The sequence below is a fragment of the Otolemur garnettii genome, unplaced genomic scaffold (assembly GCF_000181295.1).
Source record: "Otolemur garnettii isolate 467f Iridium unplaced genomic scaffold, OtoGar3 scaffold00046, whole genome shotgun sequence".
Classification (NCBI taxonomy): Eukaryota; Metazoa; Chordata; class Mammalia; order Primates; family Galagidae; genus Otolemur; species Otolemur garnettii.
Genome location: NW_003852441.1, coordinates 2,984,523 through 3,005,154, shown reverse-complemented (window position 1 = coordinate 3,005,154; position 20,632 = coordinate 2,984,523). Strand labels below are relative to the sequence as shown.

The 20,632-nt window shown below is 47.1% G+C and overlaps 1 protein-coding gene across 1 annotated transcript in view; it reads left to right on the top strand.

Moving 5' to 3' along the window:
• The window catches only part of CENPV (centromere protein V), a 19,189-nt gene extending 565 nt beyond the window's left edge, over positions 1 to 18,624 (top strand). The window contains exons 3-7 of the mRNA XM_012805932.1: positions 11 to 264; positions 2,795 to 2,893; positions 5,010 to 5,079; positions 16,969 to 17,083; positions 18,209 to 18,624. Coding sequence (XP_012661386.1) covers positions 11 to 264; positions 2,795 to 2,893; positions 5,010 to 5,079; positions 16,969 to 17,083; positions 18,209 to 18,333 — 663 coding nt within the window. The 3' untranslated portion in view covers positions 18,334 to 18,624. The remainder of the gene's footprint in view (positions 1 to 10; positions 265 to 2,794; positions 2,894 to 5,009; positions 5,080 to 16,968; positions 17,084 to 18,208) is intronic.
• Positions 18,625 to 20,632: the final 2,008 nt, after the last annotated feature.

The window sequence follows — 20,632 nt, the reverse complement described above, 5'->3', positions numbered from 1 at the left end:
CGGGGGCCAGGCGGCGGCAAATCCGCCGTCGGCCAAACGGCCGCTGAGGAACTCGTCGCCGCGGGCCCAAGAGGTGGCCCCCGGGAAGCCACCTCCGGAGCTGGCGCTGCTCCCTCCGCCGCCGCCTCCGCCGCCGACTCCGGCGACCCCGACGTCCTCTGTGCCCACGCTGGACCTAGGCGAGCAACGGGAGCGCTGGGAGCTGTTCCAGAAGCGGCAGAAGCTGACCTCCGAGGGCGCCGCCAAGCTCCTGCTGGACACCTTGTGAGTGCGGCCGGGCCTGGGCGCGCGGGAGCGGGCGCCCTGCGGACGCCCCTCGGCGCGGAGTCGGGCGCGCCACCCGCCCGCGCGTCTCCGCCTGCGTGCGGGCCTTGGCCACCGTTTAGTCCTGTGTCCTCCCACCTAAAGTCGCCGATGCTTTCCCCCTGTCGGGCCCTAATTCTAAGGGCGCGGGGCGGTGCTGGTAGGGCAGCGCGGCCCGGGACTGAAAGGGGGCTGCATCCGGAGCGGGCGGCGGGCGCGCGCGGCTGTCCTGGACAAAGGGGCTTTCTACTCGGGAACGCTGTCCCGGCGCGCGAAGGGTGCGGGGTCCTTTCCCAGTGAAAGGAGAAATCCCATCACCTTCCTCATGCCGGAACCCTTTTTGTGTCCGCACACTTAAAGTTTTGGAGGGGCGGGTGGCAGGGAAAGGTGGAGGGCTGGAGAGGAACGTGAGCATTTGGGCCCTAGCTGGGGAACCACATCCCTTATTGTTCCAGACGCTGCCAGGGAGCAGGCGGGGCCGGGCTAGCGGTCCCCGGGAGGAGAGCGGAGAGATGCTCCTCGGGCGAGCTCTCCAAGGACTGATGCTCCCCGGGGCTCCCTCCAGACTCCAGATGGCCAGAGTCCAGAGTGTCCGTGATTTGGAAGAGACCTGTTGGCAATAGCTGCCTTCTGTTCTCCAAATGTGATCCAGATCCCTGCCCCGAGAACCAGTTGTGCTACAGAGACATATTTTAACACCCTAATAATATATCTTAATGTAATTTTTTTTATAAATTAAAAAGAACAGTCAAAACACTAGGAAAAAACCAAGACAAGAATAACCTAGCAATTGCATAACAACCTGAGAATTCCTTTTCTTGAACGCACAAAAAAAGTTCTTTTGTCCTCGTTCCAGAAGAAATTCTCTTCGTCAGGATGAGTCTTCCTAGAAATGGCTATCGATATTTGGTTTTCTGTGGGCTTCACTTTTTGACTGACCACCTTGAACTAGAAACTGAACATTTAAAAAAGTATACATCTATCAAACGTTTTTGAGCACCTATGGTGTCCCAGGTACTGCTAGATGGTAGAGGATATAAAGATCCTTTCGAATGTAAAACTCAAATTTGAGGTAAATTTTTACATTAAAACTGATAAATGGTCTAGAAAAATCTTAAAATGTTAGCTAAAAAGATGAAATGTTTTCCACCCATTAGGTGAACAAGAATATGTACTTAAAATTTTTTTATGTCTGCTAAATTATATGCAAAAGTATGTATAACACTGTACCATTTTTGCTAAGATGTTATTGTACAGAGAAAAAGTTTGGAGGAATATGGAATACATAGCAAATAGTTAAACTGTGGGGCCCTCCTGTGTAGATTATCAGGAGACTTCTACTTTAAACACTACCAAACAAATATAATACTTGGATTTTTTTTACAATTAGCATTATTTATACAGTATGTCCAGAAAAAAAAACTTTCAAAACAAACATGAGGGCGGTGCCAGTGGTTCAGTGGGTAGGGCGCCGGCCCCAAATACCGAGGGTGGCGAGTTCAAAGCTGGCCCCTGCCTAACTGCAACAAAAAAAATAGTTGAGTGTTGTGTTGGGCGCCTGTAGTCCCAGCTACTCAGGAGGCTGAGGCAAGAGAATTGCTTAAGCCCCAGAGTTTGTTTGTTTGTTTTTTTTAAGACTTTTTTTTTTTTTTAAAGACAGCCTCAAGCTGTCACCCTGGGTAGAGTGCTATGGCTTCACAGCTCACAGCAATCTCCAAGTGCTGGGCTTAAGCGAGTCTCCTGCCTCAGCCTCCCAAGTAGCTGGGACTACAGGCGCCCGCCACAACGCCCAGCTATTTTTTGGTTGCAGCCATTATTGTTGTTTGGCAGGTCCGGGCTGGATTCGAACCTGCCACATTAGGTGTATGTGGCTGGCGCCTTAGCCGCTTGAGCCACAGGCGCCAAGCCAAGCCCCAGAGTTTGAGGTTGTTGTGAGCTGTGATGCCATGACACTCTACCCAGGCATACATAGTGAGATTCTGTCTCAAAAAAAAAGAAGAAAGAAAGAAAGAAATGGGGAGAAAGATTGCTCATGGATAAAGAAGGCACAAATTTATATATATATATATTTATTTATTTTTTTTTTTTTTTTGTGAGACAGAGCACTTGGTCATAGCTCACAGAAACCTCAAACTCTTGGGCTCAAGTGAGCCTCTTGCCGTAGCCTCCCAAATAGTTGGGACTACAGGTGCCCACCATAACGCCCAACTATTTTTTAGAGATGGGGTCTCACTTTTGCTCAGACCTGTGAGCTCAGGCAGTCCACCCACCTCAGCCTCCCAAGTGCTGGGATTATAAGCATGAGCCACCACCTGGCCACAAAGCCATTCCTTTATTCTATTGATAGTGACTCCTTAAAAGCAGAAATGCTTTTTGGTGGTTTACCTAGGAAAGATTTTTGTCCTATCTGCTGCTTTTTTCAACAACAAAAGAGAAAGCAGCAGCCTGACTATTCAGAAGTTCTTATCTTTTTTATTTTTGTTTCATTTAGTGAATACCAGGGCCTGGTGAAGCACACAGGAGGCTGCCACTGCGGGGCGGTTCGCTTTGAAGTTTGGGCCTCAGCAGACCTGCACATTTTTGACTGCAAGTAAGTATTTTTCTCTTCCTCAATTGGCTTAAAATAACTTTAAGAGTTACAGTGCAGTGCTTCAAAATAATCTGGGGCATTGGGATATAGATGAAACAACACTAGTTATGAGCTGATAACTGTTGAAGTCAGGTGATGGATACATAAAGGTTCATTGTTCTCTTTTTTTTTTTCTCCTTTTGGAGGACTGGGCAAAAAGCTTCTACAGCATAGGCCCAAGTGACACAGAGCAGGCTCCTCATGGCTTGTGGCTGACAGTCACCCCTCAGGCTGACACTGCTGTTAAGGTGGGGGTGGTGAGCTACAGGTTTGTCAGGCACCTCTAGCTGGGCAGGCTCAGTGCCTGTGGCTCAATTGGCTAAGGCGCTGGCCATATACACCTGAGCAGGCCGGTTCAAATCCAGCCTGGGCCTGACAAACAACAGTGACAACTACAACCGAAAAGTAGCCAGGCACTGTGGCGGGTGCCTATAGTCCCAGCTACTTGAGAGGCAGAGGCAGGAGAATCACTTGAGCCCAGGAGTTGGAGGTTGCTGTGAGCTGTGATGGCACAGCACTCTATCTAGGGTGATAGCTTGAGGTTCTGTCTCAAAAAAAAAGAAAAGAAAAGCCTTGGATAGAATTTTTGTAGGATTCCAGAATTGGGGAGAGGTGGAGGGTGTGTTCACCTACAGCCTCCCCCCGCTTAGCCCTCTCACTCTTTTCTTTGGAGGAGGCAGATGGTGCCACCGAGGACTGTGGCGAGCTTGCTTCTGAGCACTGTCCACAGCATTATAATAGAGCAAGGACAACAGGCTCTGACTTCTGGACCAGTAGTTGGCATGTGGTTAATTCAGCAATACCCAGGCCTTTTGCCCCCTGAGTTATATACGAATAGTAAATAAAAAAAATACCTTGGAGTTACTCAAATGGAAAGATGACCAGACTGCTAACAATAGAGTCAACATTGTGGGATAACTTGTTAGAAGATTCATACTAAATTAGATTATTTATTTATTTATTTATTTATTTTTTGAGACACAGTCTTACTCTGTCATCCTGGTAGAGTGCTGTGACGTCATAGGTCATAGCAACCTCAACTCTTGGGCTCAAGTGATCGTCTTGCCTCAGCCTCCTGAGCAGGTGGGATTACAGGTGCCTGCCATAACCCTGGCTATTTTTAGAGACACGGTCTCACTCTAGTTTAGGCTGGTCTGGAACCTGTGAGCTCAAGCGATTTGCCCGCCTCAGCCTCCCAGAGTGCTGGGATTACAGGCAAGAGCCACCATGCCCAGCCATACCTTAGAATTTTTTAAAAAGATAGCCTGAAAAGAGGAAACTTTAATTTCAGAAATGGTGATTCTGGGGACCTGTCATAGTTGGAGATAGGCTTTCTGTGACGTGAAGATGGAGGAAGAAGGAACCTAAGCATCCTAGTCCTTTTGTTATTGTAGTTGTTGTTTAGTAGGTCTGGGCAGGGTTTGAACCCGCCAGTCCCAGTGTATGTGGCTGGTGCCCTAACCACTGAGATACAGGTGCTGAGCCCCAAGTCCATTTTTGATGTGGTTATCTGAGAGGCATGAGATTGTACCAGTGTCTGAAATTTGTCTCAAAAAAAAAGAAAACAGAGTCTCTGAAACTCTTGGGCTTAAGCAATTCTTCAATGCCAGGCTATTTTTTTTTTTTCTTTTTTTGTTGCAGTTGTCATCGTTGTTTGGCAGGCCAGGGCTGGGTTTGAATCTGTCTGCTTCGATATATGTGGCTGATGCCCTACCCTCTGAGCTACAGGCATCGAGCCTGAAATTTGTTTTCTGTGTGTCTCTGAAGTCCCTTGTTTCTCTTCACTATAAGAAACTGGGGTTAGGGAGCAGAAATGTGCTTCCGTGGGTCCTGGTTTTCTGAGTGGTGCATGGCCTCAACTGCTGGCTTTGGGACCCATGGATTCTGCTGCATATGTAGAGTAGAGGCCCTGGGTGGCCAGGCTATTGGCTTGAGATTCCCCCTTTTTTGGATGGTGCTGAAAAGGGGCTTCATCTCTGGGGCCAGCTGACTCTTAGATCATACTGGGCCAGGCTGCTCAGGCACACCAAGGATGCAGAGGCCTGCTCACAACCTGGAATTTGCTCTCTTTCTATAGCTGCAGCATTTGCAAGAAGAAGCAGAATAGACACTTCATCGTTCCAGCCTCTCGCTTCAAGCTCCTGAAGGTTAGTGCTTAAGAGCAGAGGCAAGGAGTCCAGAGCCCACTGGTGAGGATTTATGACCCCCACACAGTGTGTGAGGGGTGCAGAGCATAGCACAGCCCCTCACAGGATTTAGTTTCCCTGTTTCTCTAGGTTTCATATGTATTTTTAAAAGGTAATGTTATCAAAAAACAAAACAAAAAAAGGTATGTTATTTTTTCCTTTAATTTTTTGGAGGCCTATTTGATATTATTATGGATACATTTTCCAATTCAGAGAATCAAAAAGCATATTAATGAAGTCACTCACGACCAGGCATGCTGTCTCGTACCTATAACCCTAGCACTCCGGGAGGCCAAGGCAGGAGGATCCCATGAGCTCAGGAGTTTGAGATCAGCCTGAGCAAGAGCGAGAGCCCATCTCCACTAACTAAAAATAGAAAAACTTGGCCAGGCGTGGTGGCTCATGCCTGTTGTCCCAGTGCCGTGGGAGGCTAAGGTGAGTGGATCACCTGAGCTCAGCTGAGTTGGAGATCAGCGGAAGACCAGCATGAGGCAGAGTGAGCCAGAGTGAGACCCCGTCTCTACAACAACAACAACAAAAAAACAGCCCGGACCTTGTGATCCCAGCTACATGGGGGACAAGAGAACACTACAGGAGGAAGAAGTTAAAAAAAAACCCAAAAAACTTCAAACTAAGATAAAGTGAAAGCTAGCAGAAGTTGAAAGCAAAAAAAAAAAAAATAGAAAAACTGGCTAGGTGTGGTGGCAGGTGCCTGTAGTCGCCCCTACTCAGGAGGCTGAGATAAGAGAATCACTCAAACCACTCTACCCAGAGCAGTAGACATCTCAAAAATAAATAAAGGGTAGCACCTGTGGCTCAGTGGTTAGGGCCGGCCCGATATACCAAGGGTGATGGGTTCGAACCTGGCCCCAATCAGCTAAAACAGTGGCAACTGTAACAGAAATAGTGGAGCATTGTGGAGGGTCCCTGTAGTCCCAGCAACTCAGGAGGCTGAGGCAAGAGAATCACCCTAGCCCAAGAGCTGGAGGTTGCCATGGGCTATAATGCCACAGCACTCTACTGAGGGCGACAAAGTGAGACTCTGTCTTAAAATGAATAAATAAATAAAATCACCAAATTCTATTAACCAAAGATAGCCACTGTTAATATTTGGTGTGTGTCCTTGTGCATTATTTTCTACACAAATACATCTCGGCCTATTATTGTGTACATATTTTTTTTTTTTTTTTTTTTTTTTTTTTTGAGACAGACTCTCACTTGTCACCCTTGGTGGAGTGCCATGGCGTCATAGCACTCAAACTCCTGGCCTTAGGCTATTCTCTTGCCTCAGCCTCCCTAGTAGCTGGGACTAAAGGTGCCCACCACAATGCCCAGCTATTATTAGAGACAAAGTCTGTGCTGGCCCAGGCTGGTCTTGAACCTCTGAGCTCAGGCATCCAGCTGCCTTGGCCTCCCAAGTGCTGGGATTACAGGCGTGAGCCACTGTGCCCAGCCCCTTATTTATTTTCTCACTATGTCACCCTTTGGTCCTTTGGTATAGTGCTGTGGTGTCATAGCTCACAGCAACCTCTAACTCTTAGGCTTAAGCAATTGTCTTGCCTTAGCCTCCCAAGTAGCTGGGATTACAGGCACCCACCACAGCGCCCAACTATTTTTTTGTTGTAGTTGTCATTGTTTAGCTGGCCCAGGCCTGGTTCGAACCCGCCAGCCCTGGTGTATGTGGCCAGCACCCTAATCATTGAGCTATGGGCACTGTGCCACTGGCCTCTTATTGTTGTTTATTTTTATCAAAGTAGGATTTTATCATTCTTTTTTTTTGATAACTTAGTTTCATTATTTCCCCCCCAAAAAGCTTATATAGTTTTTTCTTTTTCATTTTTTTTTTTTAGTTTTTTTAACTTTAATTTTATCATTTTAGGGAATTTTTTATACTTGGTACAACATTGGAAAGGTAGGAAAAAATATGTATATATACAATGAAAAGTCTTCCCTCCATTGTCCCCAAGCCCCTGATCACCCTCTCCCCAGCAGCCAACTTCCTAGTTTGTTTATCTTGTAATCTCTGTATTGGTATCTTTGGACTGCAAGGTTGCCTTACGGTTTCTGATTATATACAACACTGTGCTGAACTTCCTTGTATATAAATCCTTGACAATTTAGAAAGTTTCTCCTTTGGAATCAAAAAATCCTTTGGTCAAAGAAAATAAATTTCTTTTTAAAAGGCTTTGAGGACCAGGAGGTGGTAGGAGGCCAGGCCATGAAGATCACTTAAGGCCACCAATTTGAGCCCAGCCTGGGCAACAGTGAGATCCTGTCTTTTTTTTTTTTTTTTTAATTATTTAAGTATTTATTTATTCATTTATTTATTTGCTTGTCCTCTATATGAATTAGAATTATTGGAGTTTTTTTGAGACAGTTTCATGTATTGCCCTCGGTAGAGTGCTGTGGCATCCTAGCTCACAGCAACCTCAGACTCCTGGCTAGGCTTAAGTGATTCTCTTGCCTTAGCCTCCCCAGTAGCTGGGATTATAGGCACCCACCACAACACCCAGCTGTTTTTAGAGGTGGGGTCTTGCTTTAGCTCAGGCTGGTCTCAGACTCATGAGCTCAGGTGATCTACCCACCTTGGCCTCTCAGAGTGCTGGATTGCAGGTGTGAGCCACCATGCCTGGCCTGACACCCTGTTTTTACAAAAAATTAAAAAACTACCTGGCATGCCCCTGTCATCTCAGCTACTCAGGAGTCTGAGGCAGGAGGATCCCTTGAGCCCAGGAGTTCAAGGCCACGATAAACTGTGATTATACCACGACCCTCCAGCCTGGATGACAAAGTGAGACCTTCTCTCTAGATGATGGAAAGTAAGAGAGAGAGGATTAATCAAGCATGGTGGTGTATACCCATACTCCTAGCTGTTTGAGAGGCTGAGGTGGGAGGATCACTTGACCCAGGAGTTCGAGCTTACAGTGAACTATGATCATGCCCCTGCCCTCCAACCCAGATGACAGAGTGAGGCCCTGTCTCTCAAACATAAAAAAAATTTTTTGAGACAGTCTTACTATGTCACCCTGGGTAGCGTGCTGTGGCATCACAGCTCACAGCAACCTCAAACTCCTGGGCTTAAGCGATTCTCTTGCCTCAGCCTCCCAAGTAGCTGGGACTATAGGCACCCACCACAATGCCTGGCTATTTTTTGTTGCAGCCAATTTAGCTGGCTCAGGCTGGGTTTGAACCCTCCAGCCTCAGTGCACACAGCCTGCACTGTAACCACTGTGCTACGGGTACCGAGCCAAAAAGTAAATCTTTTTTTAGTTAAAAGTTTTAGCACATTATGGGAAATGTAGAGGAGAATTGGGCTTTAGTTCCATCCTTTGTTCCTGTTTTCCGCTGTCAAAGTCTGACAGACCTCTCTGTGCCTGTACCAGTAATCTTGGTGTAATTGCCTGTCTCCGTTAGTAGACTCTGGGTGTTCCCAAGGCAAATACCACCTTTTTTCACATGTGACCAGCTCCTGGCCTGGTGGGCTTGGCATCAAGTGGGCATTCGGTAGGCATCAGGGAGGAGTGACTGCAGGCGTCCTTGTCTGTGTTAGTGAGATTCAATCCTGAACGCTCTGGGTCAGTCTGTCTCTTCTTTGCTTGCCCCTTCGATCTTGAGCAGCTGTTGGCTTGGGCACAGGTGGGTGGTAGAGGAGGTAGGCCCGGCGTGCAGCCCCCGATCTGTCCAGTGTTCCAGTGAGGAAAGTACCTGTGTGTGTGTCCTCTTATGCCTGCTGCAAGGCTCTGCCCCTGCTTGCTCAGCTTGTCCCTAAGCACCTGTGACAGATGGTTTCTGGCAACACCACCAGATCCAGCCCTTAGCTCTTAGGACTTGGAGTGGATGCCCATGCAGTTTTCTGACCATCCGTGAGCATGCTGACCCACAGACCTTCCTGGTGTTCTAGAGCTCTCCTGTCCTCTTTGGCCCCAGCCCACTAAAGAGAGTCTTCTGTTTATTTTAAAGTAAGTATGAAATGTATTTTTTTTTTTTTTTGAGACGAAATCTTACTATGTTGCCCTCAGTAGAGTGCCATGGCATCACAGCTCATAGCAACCTCAGACTCTTGGGCATAAGCAATTCTCTTGCCTCAGCTTCCCAAGTAGCTGGGACTACAGGTACCCACCACAACGTCCAGCTATTTTTTTGTTGTAATTGTCATTGTTGTTCAGCTAGCCCAGGCCAGGTTTGAACCCTCCAGCCTTGGTGCATGTGGCCGGCACTGTGACCACTGTGCTACGGGTGCCAAGCCCAAAATGTATTTATTAATTCAAGTATCTGGAGCAGCTGCTGTGAGCCAGGCACTGCCCTACTAAAACATAGCAGTTAATATGATGGACACTGAGCTGACTTTCATGGGTGGGAGACAAATAAGAAAAAATCAGATAATGTAGGGTGCTATAGTGAGAGTTAGACTAGAACAGTGTGCAAGAAAAAAAGCCAGTAGCTACTGTAGACGTGACAGGGAGGATCTCTCTGTGGTGGTTGGTGCTGAGTTATGCAGAGGTTGTGGGCAGAAAGGGTATTAGAGGTAAAGGGAATGAACAGATAGTGCAGAGGGCTTCTGGGACACAAACTTGGCAAGTCTGAGGAACTGAACGATGGCCATTGTGGCTGAGTGTGTTCAGAGGGATGGGGGAAAGTAGACCAGGATGGGGTTGGAGAAATGACAGGACCAGGGAAGGAGACAGATTTTATGTTTCATGGAGTATGAAGCCCTGTGTTTTAAATAGGATCGTGATAAGATGTGATGCAATGTTTTTCTTGTTGTTGACACAGAGTCTCAGTATGTCACCCTTGGTAGAGTGCTGTGGAATCACAGCTCACAGCAACCTCAAACTCCTGGTCTTAAGAAGTTCTCTTGGGTGGTGCCTTGGCTCAGTGAATAGGGCACCAGCCCCATATGCCAAGGGTGGTGGGTTCAAACCTGGCCCCAGTCAAACTGCAACAAAAAAATAGCTGGATGTTGTGGTGGGCGCCGGTAGTCCCAGCTACTTGGGAGGGTGAGACAAGAGAATCGCCTAAGCTCAAGAGCTAGAGGTCGCTGTGAGCTGTGTCGTCTCGGCACTCTACCAAGGGTGACAAAGTAAGACTCTGTCTCTTAAAAAAAAAAAAGTTCTCTTGCCTCAGCCTCCCAAGTGGCTGGGAGTACAGGTGCCCACCACAATGCCCAGCTATTTTTTGGTTGTAGTTGTCGTCGTTTGGCAGGCCAGGCTGGGTTCGAACCCACCAACTCTGGTGTATGTGCCCTAGCTACTGAGCTACAGGTGCCGAGCCAATGTCATGCAGTGTTTTAAAACTTCTCTTAGGCACCTGAGTGGAGAGTAGATTATAAAGAAGTAAGAGTGGAGATAGGGAAGGGGGTTGTTATGGTGGGCCAGGAGAGGCAATGGGAGCTGGGTTTTGGATGGTAATCATGGAAATGGAAAGATGATAGATAACTGGATGTGTTTTAAAGCAGTGATTCTCCAACTCCAGTATGCACATGATCACCTGGAGGGCACGTTAGAGCAGATTATCGGGCCTAACAGATTATCGGGCCGAACTGAGTCCGTAGTCCTACAAGTTCTCAGGCGGTGCTGACGTTGTTGGTCCAGGGACCACTTCGAGAAGCACTGTTTTAGAGCAAGGTAAACAACTAGAGAAAGCGTTGGATGTGGCTATGAGGAAAAGAGAGAGACTTCAAAGTTACACCCAAAATATTGGACCTGAGCCCCTAATTGTATGGAGAGGCTGTAACCTAGGGAAGTGCAGGGGTGTGTGTTGGGGGCGTGCTGAAAGTTTAGTCCAAGGTGTCTTTTGAACATTGCTGTAGAGATGGGAAGAGGGCAGCTAGGTATGAGGCTGACAGTTAAGTCTATGAACTTGCCACCATGCACCTGCATTGGCAGCACTGTACAGACAACTTGGCAAGGTTTCGTCACCTCGGTATTCCAGTGTTTCACAGCTGTGCTCGTGTCCCCATGTGTGCTGAGTGACATTCATTATTGTTGCATGTTTTTTTTTTTTTTTTTTTTTTTTTTGAGACAGAGCCTCAAGCTGTCCCCCTGGGCAGAGTGCCGTGGCATTACAGCTCACAGCAACCTCCAACTCCTGGGCTCAAGCGAGTCTCCTGCCTCCGCCTCCCAAGTAGCTGGGACCACAGGCGCCCGCCACAACGCCCGGCTATTTTTTGGTTGCAGCCATCATTGTTGTTTGGCGGGTCCGGGCTGGGGATTCGAACCCGCCACCTTAGGTGTACGTGGCTGGCGCCTTAGCCGGTTGAGCTATAGGCGCCGAGCCTGTTGCATGTTTTGTTGGACATTGTTGCAAGAATGTTGGACCTTGAATCATGAGTAATAAGCATTCATAAATTTCTTTGTTAAACTTAGCAGGAAGGAAGTGAAATCAGGGACGTGTTAGTCCAAGATTATGGGGCTAATGCCATGAAGAAAATGAGTGTATGTTTTTCTGAGGGGAGAGAAAGTGTAACTGATAGAGGTCAGGACTGCTAGTAACCAACAGAACTGATAAAAAACATTGCAGAAATTCACTGCATTCTGTGTCAGAATCAACAGGTGACTATGAGAAGCCCAGCAGACCAAGGAAACATCCATAAACAGTTAGGGACTCTGATCGGCACGATCCTGCGGCATGTGTGTTTGTGACTTTCTCAGATGAAACATGGCTAAAAGCTTACAGAGTAAGTGGAAAGGAGGGTGCGTGCTGAAAAGAGAAGAAAGAACGCCCTTCGGGAGCTTTTTTGAGCAGACTCAAAAGTATTCTCAAAGTACTACTACTGAAAAATAAATAAAAATTTAAAAAAGCAAAAAGCAAAAGTATTCTCAAAGTAGACTGTGGTGTCCTAATGGAAGCTGTTCAGGAAGCAGCAACTGTGGTCGTCCCGAATGCTGCCAAGAGCAAATGCAGCATGTGGTGAGGAATGAAGGGGCATGAAAATGGAGACTGACTTTAAGAGAAGCAAGTAGAATCCTCTGGACCAGCATGGACTCTACCCAGGGTCAGTGAACAGAGGCAAAGAAAAGGGCTCAAAGCAAAGCGAGAGAAGGGGAAAAGCAGAGCAAAGGCAGCACAGGGTTGGCCTGGGGGACGCTGAAAAGCTTGGAAAGTGCCAGGTGGGACAAACGTACAAAAGCTGTACTCACTCTAATTGGACGCTGCTCTGGGTCCAGATATTATCAGACATCCAAATTCTGTAGTATGAATGTGGTTGTAGTTGTTTGTTCTTTTAACCTGATAATTATAGCCAGTAAAGATAAAACAAATTGGTTTGGCGCTCATAGCACAGTGGTTTTGGCACCAGCTACATACACCGAGGGTGGTGGGTTTGAACCAGCCTGGGTCAGCTAAACAACTGTAACAACAAAAATAATAGCCAGGTGTGGGCCGCACCTGTGGCTCAGTGGATAGGGCATTGGCCCCCATATACCAAGGGTGGCTGGTTCGAACCTGGCCCCAGCCAAACAGCAACAAAAAGTAGCCAAGTGTTGTGGTAGGCGCCTATATTCCCAGCTATTTGGGAGGCTGAGGCAAGAGAATAGCTTGAGCCCAAGAGTTGGAGGTTGCTGTGAGCTGTATGACGCCACAACACTCTACTAAGGCTGAAAAAGTAAGACTCTGTCTCTAAAAAAAAAAAAGAAAGAAAGCTATTATGTAACTATAGCATTTAAAACCATAACCCTAGATCTCCTAAACAGTTAATTGTTTGGAGGTTTTTTGTTTGTTTGTTTGCAGTTTTCTGGCTGGGGCTGGGTTTGAACCTGCCACCTCTGGTATATGGAGCCGGTGCCCTACTCCTTGAGCCTAAGGTGCCACCCACTTGTTTGGACTTTTGATTTTGTATAATTCAGAATAAAGGATATTCTGTGTATCAAAAAAAAATAGGCTCGGCACCCATACCACAGTGGTTACAGCCCCAGCCACATACACCCAGGCTGGTGGGTTCAAACCCAGTCCGAGCCAGCTAAATAACAATGACAACTGCAACAAAAAAATAGCTGGGTGTTGTGGTGGGCACCTGTAGTCCCAGCTACTGAGGAGGCTGAGGAAAGAGAATTGCTTAAGCCCAAGAGTTTGAGGTTGCTGTGAGCTGTGACGCTATGGCACTTTACCGAGCGCGACATAGTAAGACTCTGTCTCAAAAAAAAAAAAAGACAAATGAAAAATTTTTATTTCTCAAACTGTTTTCTTCCTTTCTTTCACCCATTTTCTTCTTTCTTTCTTTTTTTTTTTTTTTTTTTTGAGACAAAGAGTCTTAAGCTGTTGCCCTGGTAGAGTACTGTGGCATCACAGCTCACAGTAACCTCCAACTCCTGGGCTTAGGTGATTCTCTTGCCTCAGCCTCCTGAATAGCTGGGACTAGAGGCACCCACCACAATGCCCAGCTATTTTTTGTTGCAGTTTGGCCTGGGCCAGGTTTGAACCCATCACCCTTGGTATACAGGGCCGGCACCCTACCCACTGAGCCACAGGCACTGCCCGAGAAACGAAAATCTTTTTTTTTTTTTGAGACAGAGCCTCAAGCTGTGCCCCTGGGTAGAGTGCTGTGGCATCACAGCTCACAGCAACCTCCAACTCCTGGGCTCAAGCAAGTCTCCTGCCTCAGCCTCTCAAGTAGCTAGGACTACAGGTGCCTGCCACAACACCCAGCTATTTTTTTGGTTGCAACTGTTGTTGTTTGGAGGGCCTGGGCTGGATTCGAACCCACCACCTTAGGTATATGTGGCTAGTGCCTTAGCCATTTGAGCCACAGGCGCCGAGCCAAAACGAAAATCTTAACTGAAAATGTTGGCCAACAACTTACGGCTCTTGTATCACAACAATGCACTGGTTCACACTGCACTGTCTGTGAGGGAGTTTTTAGCCAGTAAACAAGTAACTGTATTGGGACACCCTCTCTACTCACCTGATCTGGCCCCCAATCACTTTTTTCTTTACCAGAAGATAAAAGTACTAAAAGGAAGACATTTTGATGATATTCAGGACATCAAGGGTAACACATGAAAAAGAGTTCCAAAATTGCTTTGAAGGGTGGACTAGGTGCCCTTGGAAGGACTAGGGCAGATTTGTTGGTGTACCCCAAGACTTGGAAGGTGGCCTTAGTGCTATTCAGCCATGAACTGTGTGGCACTTTTTCAAGGATGAATTTGTGAACTTAAAATTGTTAGACCTCATATACAAGTCAGGGTTTTAGGGTGAGATCAGAGCTGGGGGCACCACCTCGTGAGTATTTGGCCTGATGATAATTGTTTAGACTTGTGTGACCAGAGGTCAGCTGGGGAGACAGTATAGCCAGAGAAGGGAGTGGTCTGAGGCCAGCCCTGGGACTTGCAGACCTTCATCGAGAGTGAGCAGAAGGGGAAGAGAAGCAAGCAGCGGGCCTGGGAAGGATGTTGAGTAGAAGGGTACTGAACAGGAGTGCCACTGAGAGGTCAGGTAAGAACTCAGCAGTCCAGAGAAGTGACCACTGGGTTTGCCAACATGGTGGTCCTCAGTGATTTCTGACGAGGCCAGAAGATGGAAGAAATGACCAAAGCTGTCGAATCTAGCAGAGTTTGATGATAACAGGCCATGCGTCTGCTGGGGAGGAGGGGACGTGGAGTCAGGTTGGTGGGGGTCAGGATAATGGAGGCACAAGGACCTGGGTGCCACTGGGTGACTTCTAGTAATGAATGAGGTAGATGGGGATGTAAGGCGCCTCCTTGTAATCCCTTGAGCTAAAGGGTATATTCAGGTAGTTATACCTGGGATGACTTGGGACCACTTGGCAGTTCTTTGCTGTGTCTCTGTGGTCTGGTGGCCATGCAGTAACAAAAGCCTCCCAGGGAACTGTTTTCATAGGGAGTACAGAGCCCTGTGAGGGCCTTTCTGTCCTGCAGTGGCAGTGTATGGTAGCCTGGGACTGGGGAAATAGAAGAGGCTTAACAGTAATGAGGACCCTCCACCTTGTCTCTTCCACCACCCATTTTCTTTCTTTTTTTCTTTCTTTTTTTTTTTTTTGAGACAAAGTCTCAAGCTGTTGCCCTGAGCCTCCCACAGGGACTACAGGTGCCTGCCACAACACCCAGCTATTTTTTAGTTGCAGTTATCATTGTTGCTCAGCAGACCTGGGCCATTTCAAACCCGCCACCCTAGGTGTATGTGGCCAGCGTCCTTGCCGCCTGAGCTACAGGTGCTGCCCCAGCACCCATTTTCTTTCCTGAGAAGTAAACCAGTATTTCTTGGATACCTCTTCAAAGGTGCATACAAGGATGTAGCCTTAACAAAGCGCAGTGTAATCCTAGCACTCTGGGAGGGTGAGGTGGGTGGATCCCTGGAGCTCAGGAGTTTGAGACTAGCCTGAAAAGTACCCAAGGTGTGGTGGGCTCTCAGCTACTCAGGAGGCTGAGGCAAGAGGATCTCTTAAGCCCAAGAATTTGTTGTGACAGTGTGAGACTGTCTCAAAAACAAAGGATATAGCCTTTTTAAAAAATTAAAATGTTGGGCAGTGCCTGTGGCTCAAAGGAGTAAGGCGCTGGCCCCATATGCTGAAGGTGGTGGGTTCAAACCCAGCCTCAGCCAAAAAAAAAAAAAAAAAAAATTAAAATGTTGGCTCAGCGCCCCTGTAGTTCAGCAGCTAGGACATCAGCCACATATACCAGAGCTGGTGGGTTCAAATCCAGCCTACGCCAGCCAAACAATGACAACTACAACCAAAAAATAGCCAGGCCAACTGTGGCAGGTGCCTGTAGTCCCAGCTATTTGGGAGGCTGAGACAAGAGAATTGCTTAAGCCCAAGAGTTTGAGGTTGCTGTGAGCTGTGATGCTACAGCACTCTAGTGAGGGTGATATAATGAGACTGTCTCCAAAAAAAATTTTTTTAATTAAAATTTTATATCTTGCCTTATAACCGTGGAGGTTGTTCCACATTATTATGTGTAAAGTTGCCTCATTCTTTTCAAAAGTTACAGAATATTATATCTGTTTCCATAATGCTTTAACCAGTTCTCTGTTGATGGACATTTTTCCCAATGGTTAGCCTTTATAAACAGTGCTATAAAATCTATATACCTATGTCAGTGGATGTCTGGAATATATTTGTAGGATAAGTTGCTAGAAGTGGAATACTGTGCTAAAGGATACGTACACTTTAACATTTAGGTAGATTGTGGTAAATTTTTCCTAGTTAACATTCCTGTGACTTATGACCCATTGAGAGTGCTTATTTCTCCACATGCCGTAATAATCAACTTTGTGTTTTCCGCCCACCTAACAGGTGACACACGTCTCATTGCGTCCCTCAGTGTGAGTGTCACTTCATGGGTGCACGAGCGATTGTTTTTCCTTTTCTCTGAACTGTTCCTTTATGTCTTTCACCCACTTTCCTATTTGTATTATCCATTAAGGAAATTAGCCTGTCTGTGATGTCTGGCAAATATTTTTTTTCCTGGTTTGTCCTTTGTAGGTTAATTCAAGTACAGTCAACATTTTTCTTAAAGACCTTGAGCACTGCTGTCTGGGGACATGGAGAGCCAGCCCTTCGGGTGAGCTTCTCTCTTTGGGAAACAGACATTCATTCTCACAGACATTTTCCCTTCCTGACATCAACAGGACCATAATCTTGGATCAGGGAAGGCCCAAGGCTGAGTTGTTCTGTGCGCAGTTGACCTAGGGGAAGCCGTAAGCTGTCATGCTCCACACAAACTTGCCTTTGAGTAGTGTAGATCGGTCTCTGTCGTCAAGAAGCTTCTCATGTGCTCAGAATCCTGAAAGCCCTACAAAAGAGCTCCCCTCCCCATAAAGTTTTTTTAAAAGAATTATTTTTCAAATTATTAAATAATCTTTTTGTAACAAGAGGACATCTGCTTTTTCACCTAGGGAGCCGAGAATATAACCACTTACACATTCAACACGCACAAAGCCCAGCACACCTTTTGCAAGAGATGCGGTGTTCAGAGCTTCTATACTCCCCGCTCAAACCCCGGAGGCTTTGGTGAGTAAAAGGGATAGACTGTGACACAGAAGCCTGGGTACTCTGGGCCAAAGTGCTGGTGGGACAGGTGGGTGCCCCCTGCCAGGCTAGGCCCTGCTCCATGCATGTCCTCGGTCAGGGCTCTCCAGCAGAGCTCAGTGACAGGATGCAGGACTGGTCTGCTCACATCTGTAGATCCCTTATCTGAGCATGGAAAGTCTGATTCCGAGTCCATCCACTTCATGATTCTATCACTGGTGCTGCGAGAACTGTGTATCCATGACATAAAGGGTAGAGAGGACAGGTGGGGAGATGGGCTTGTTGGGTGGGTAAGGGTAGCAATTTTGATAATGACAGGGGTTAAGGGAGTGAAAGAGGCAAGAATGTGAAGCACTTACAACACCAGTTAAAAAATTTTTTTATTTATCCAAAAACAGAACCTCCAAATCCCCTCTCAGATACAGAGGTAAATAAAACAAACCTTTGGATAATTGTTCAGAGTAATACCACTCACATTGTGCATTGAGAGGGAAACCAGAGGCAGAAGAAATTCCTGAGGCCTCTGGTTCCCTGTACAAAAGCAACCTCCAGAGCTGCAGGGGCGGCTGTGACCGTGACTGTCTTTTGCCTTATGGAGGGAGTCATGGCATCATGCTCACCCTTCCCACCCCATTTCTTCAGCACCTCCTGTTTGTTCCTCATCAGTCTCATGGAGAGTCCTTCCCCTGGGGTTCTGAAAAGTCTAAAATCCAGTATAAATGGGGAAGCATATAATTCATAGGAAGTTATTTATCTAAACTCAAAAAAGGGCTGTGAATTCTTTAGGCCTGCAGTTAGAAGTTACTCCAGGCTCTAAATTTGGTATTGAATGATGTGCAGCCTTCGCCATCTTCAGTTCAAGGTGGCTGATCCCCAGGGGCAGATGGGGAGAGTGAACCAGATGAGGGAAGCGGTAAGCTGGACCTTCTGAGGCGTCAGGCAGTGTGCCAGGCTGATCTCTGAAGTCACATGCTGTCGCCTATCACTCAGAAAGTCCATCGTGTATGTAGCATGATGACGCTTACACATGGGCGCTTGTCTAGGAGCTAGTGTAGTATCTGTTCTCACCTGTTTTGGTCTCCCCTTTTCTCTGTGCTGCTTCCCCAGGAATCGCCCCCCACTGCCTGGATGAGGGCACCGTGAGGAGCATAGTCACTGAGGAGTTCAACGGCAGCGACTGGGAGAAGGCCATGAAGGAGCACAAGACTATCAAGAACATGTCTAAGGAGTGAACTCCTTCCTCTCCCTTCCTGAAGAGGAGGACTGAGTGGAGCCAGCAGCTGTGCTGTCCCTGCCAGACCTGGATGGTGCTCCTGGATGTGGCCGAGCCAGGCTGTGGGCTCCACAGCCAGCAGCCACCTTGATCCCTATAATTTGCTCCAGCTCTCAGTTTCTTTAGGCAGCTCTTTGTCTCCCCTTAGCCCAGATTTTTGATGTAGGATAGTTGACATCCATCCTTCTCTTCCCAACTTTTGTGTGATCTTTTAGGACAAAAAAGAATAAATATTTTTAACATTAAAGCAGTTACTCTGGTTTACCATTTCTTTTTTTTTTTTTTTTTGAGATAGAGTCTCACTATGTCACCCTTGGTAGCGTGCCATGGCGCCATAGCTCACAGCGACCTCAAACTCCTGGGCTCAAGCAGTTCTCCTGCCTCAGCCTTCCAAGCAGCTGGGACTACAGGCGCCTGCCACAACGCCCCACCATTTTTTTTGTTGCTGTTGTCACTGTTGTTCAGCTAGCCCACGCCGGGTTCAAACCTGTGAGCAAACCTGCCAGCCTCAGTGTACCATATGTTACAGGTGTCAAGCCTGGTTTATGATTAATTTTGCACTTTGGTTTTGTTTCTGAGTTGAGTCAAGTAATAGCAGGTAGATAGTGATTGCTTTCAAGATGTTTGCAAAGAAATTGGGAAGAACAGATAAGGCAGATGAAGAATGGTGGTTAAGATAAGAAGACTGAGGCTCGGCGCCCATGGCTCAGTGGTTAGGACACTGGCCACATACACTCAGGCTGGCGGTTTGTTTTTTTTTTTTTTTTTTGAGACAGAGCCTCAAGCTGTTGACCTGGGTAGAGTGCCATGGCGTCACAGCTCATAGCAACCTCCAACTCCTGGGCTCAAGCGAGTTTCCTGCCTCCACCTCCCAAGTAGCTGGGATTACAGGCGCCCACCACAAAGCCCGGCTATTTTTTGGTTGCAGCTGTCATTGTTTGGTGGGCCCAGGCTGGATTCGAACCCACCAGCTCAGGTGTATGTGGCTGGCGCCTTAGCCATTTGAGCCACAGGTGCTGAGCCAGGCTGGCGGTTTGAACCTGACCTTGGCCTGCCAAACAACAATGACAACTACAACGAGAAGATAGCTGGGTGTTGTGGCCAGTGCCTGTAATCCCAGCTTCTTGGGAGGCTGAGGCAAGAGAATTGCTTAAGCTCAAGAGTTAGAGGTTGCTGTGAGCTGTGACTTGACGGCACTCTACCGAGGGCGACATAATGAGACTCTGCCTCAAGCATAAATAAATAAATAAAATTATGTAGGCAAATGCCTATAATCCCAGGACTTGAGAGGCCAAGACAGGTGGATTGCCTGAGCTCACAGGTTTGAGACCAGCCTGAGCCAGAGAAAGATGTCTCTAAAAATCGCTGAGCATTGTGACAGGTGCCTGTAGTCCCAGCTACTTGGGAGGCTGAGGCAAGAGGATCACTTAAGCCCAGGAGTTTGAGGTTGCTGTGAGCTGTGATGCCATGGCCCTTTACCAAGGATGACAAAGTGAGACTGTCTCAAAAAAAACAAACAAGGCCATGCTCAGTGGCTCACGCCTGTAATCCTAGGACTCTGGGAGGCTGAGGAGGGAGGATTGCCTGAGCTCATGAGTTCAAGACCAGCCTGAGCAAAAGTGACACCCCGTCTCTACTAAAAAACAAATAGATAAACTGAGATAAGAGGATCACTTGAGCCCGAGTTGGAGGATGCTGTGAGCTATGATGCCATGACACTGTACCCAGGGTGATAGCTTGAGACTCTGTCTCAAAACAAACAGAAAAATTATATAGTTAAAACACGAATATATATAATACATATATAACAGGTAAAAATACATAGTTTTGTATATTTTTTAAAAACAGCATCATACTCTACCTTGGTTCTGCAATTTGTATCTTTTATTAGCATCTTAACTTTTTCTTTTTTTTTTAATAGAGACAGAGTCTCACTTTATCGCCCTTGGTAGAGTGCTGTGGTGTCACAGCTCACAGCAACCTCCAACTCCTGGGCTTAGGCGATTCTCTTGCTTCAGCCTCCCGAGTAGCTGGGACTACAGGCGCCTGCCATAGCCCTTGGCTATTTTTTTGTTGCAGTTTGGCCAGGGCTGGGCCAGGTTCCAACCTGCCACCCTTGGGACCAGCGCCCTACTCACTGAGCCACAGGTACCACCCATCTTAACTTTTTCATTCTAATATGTATCTTCTCATTAACTGTTGCTCAGAATTGCATAGCATGGGTATAGTTATTAAACCACTACTTTTTTTTTTTTTTT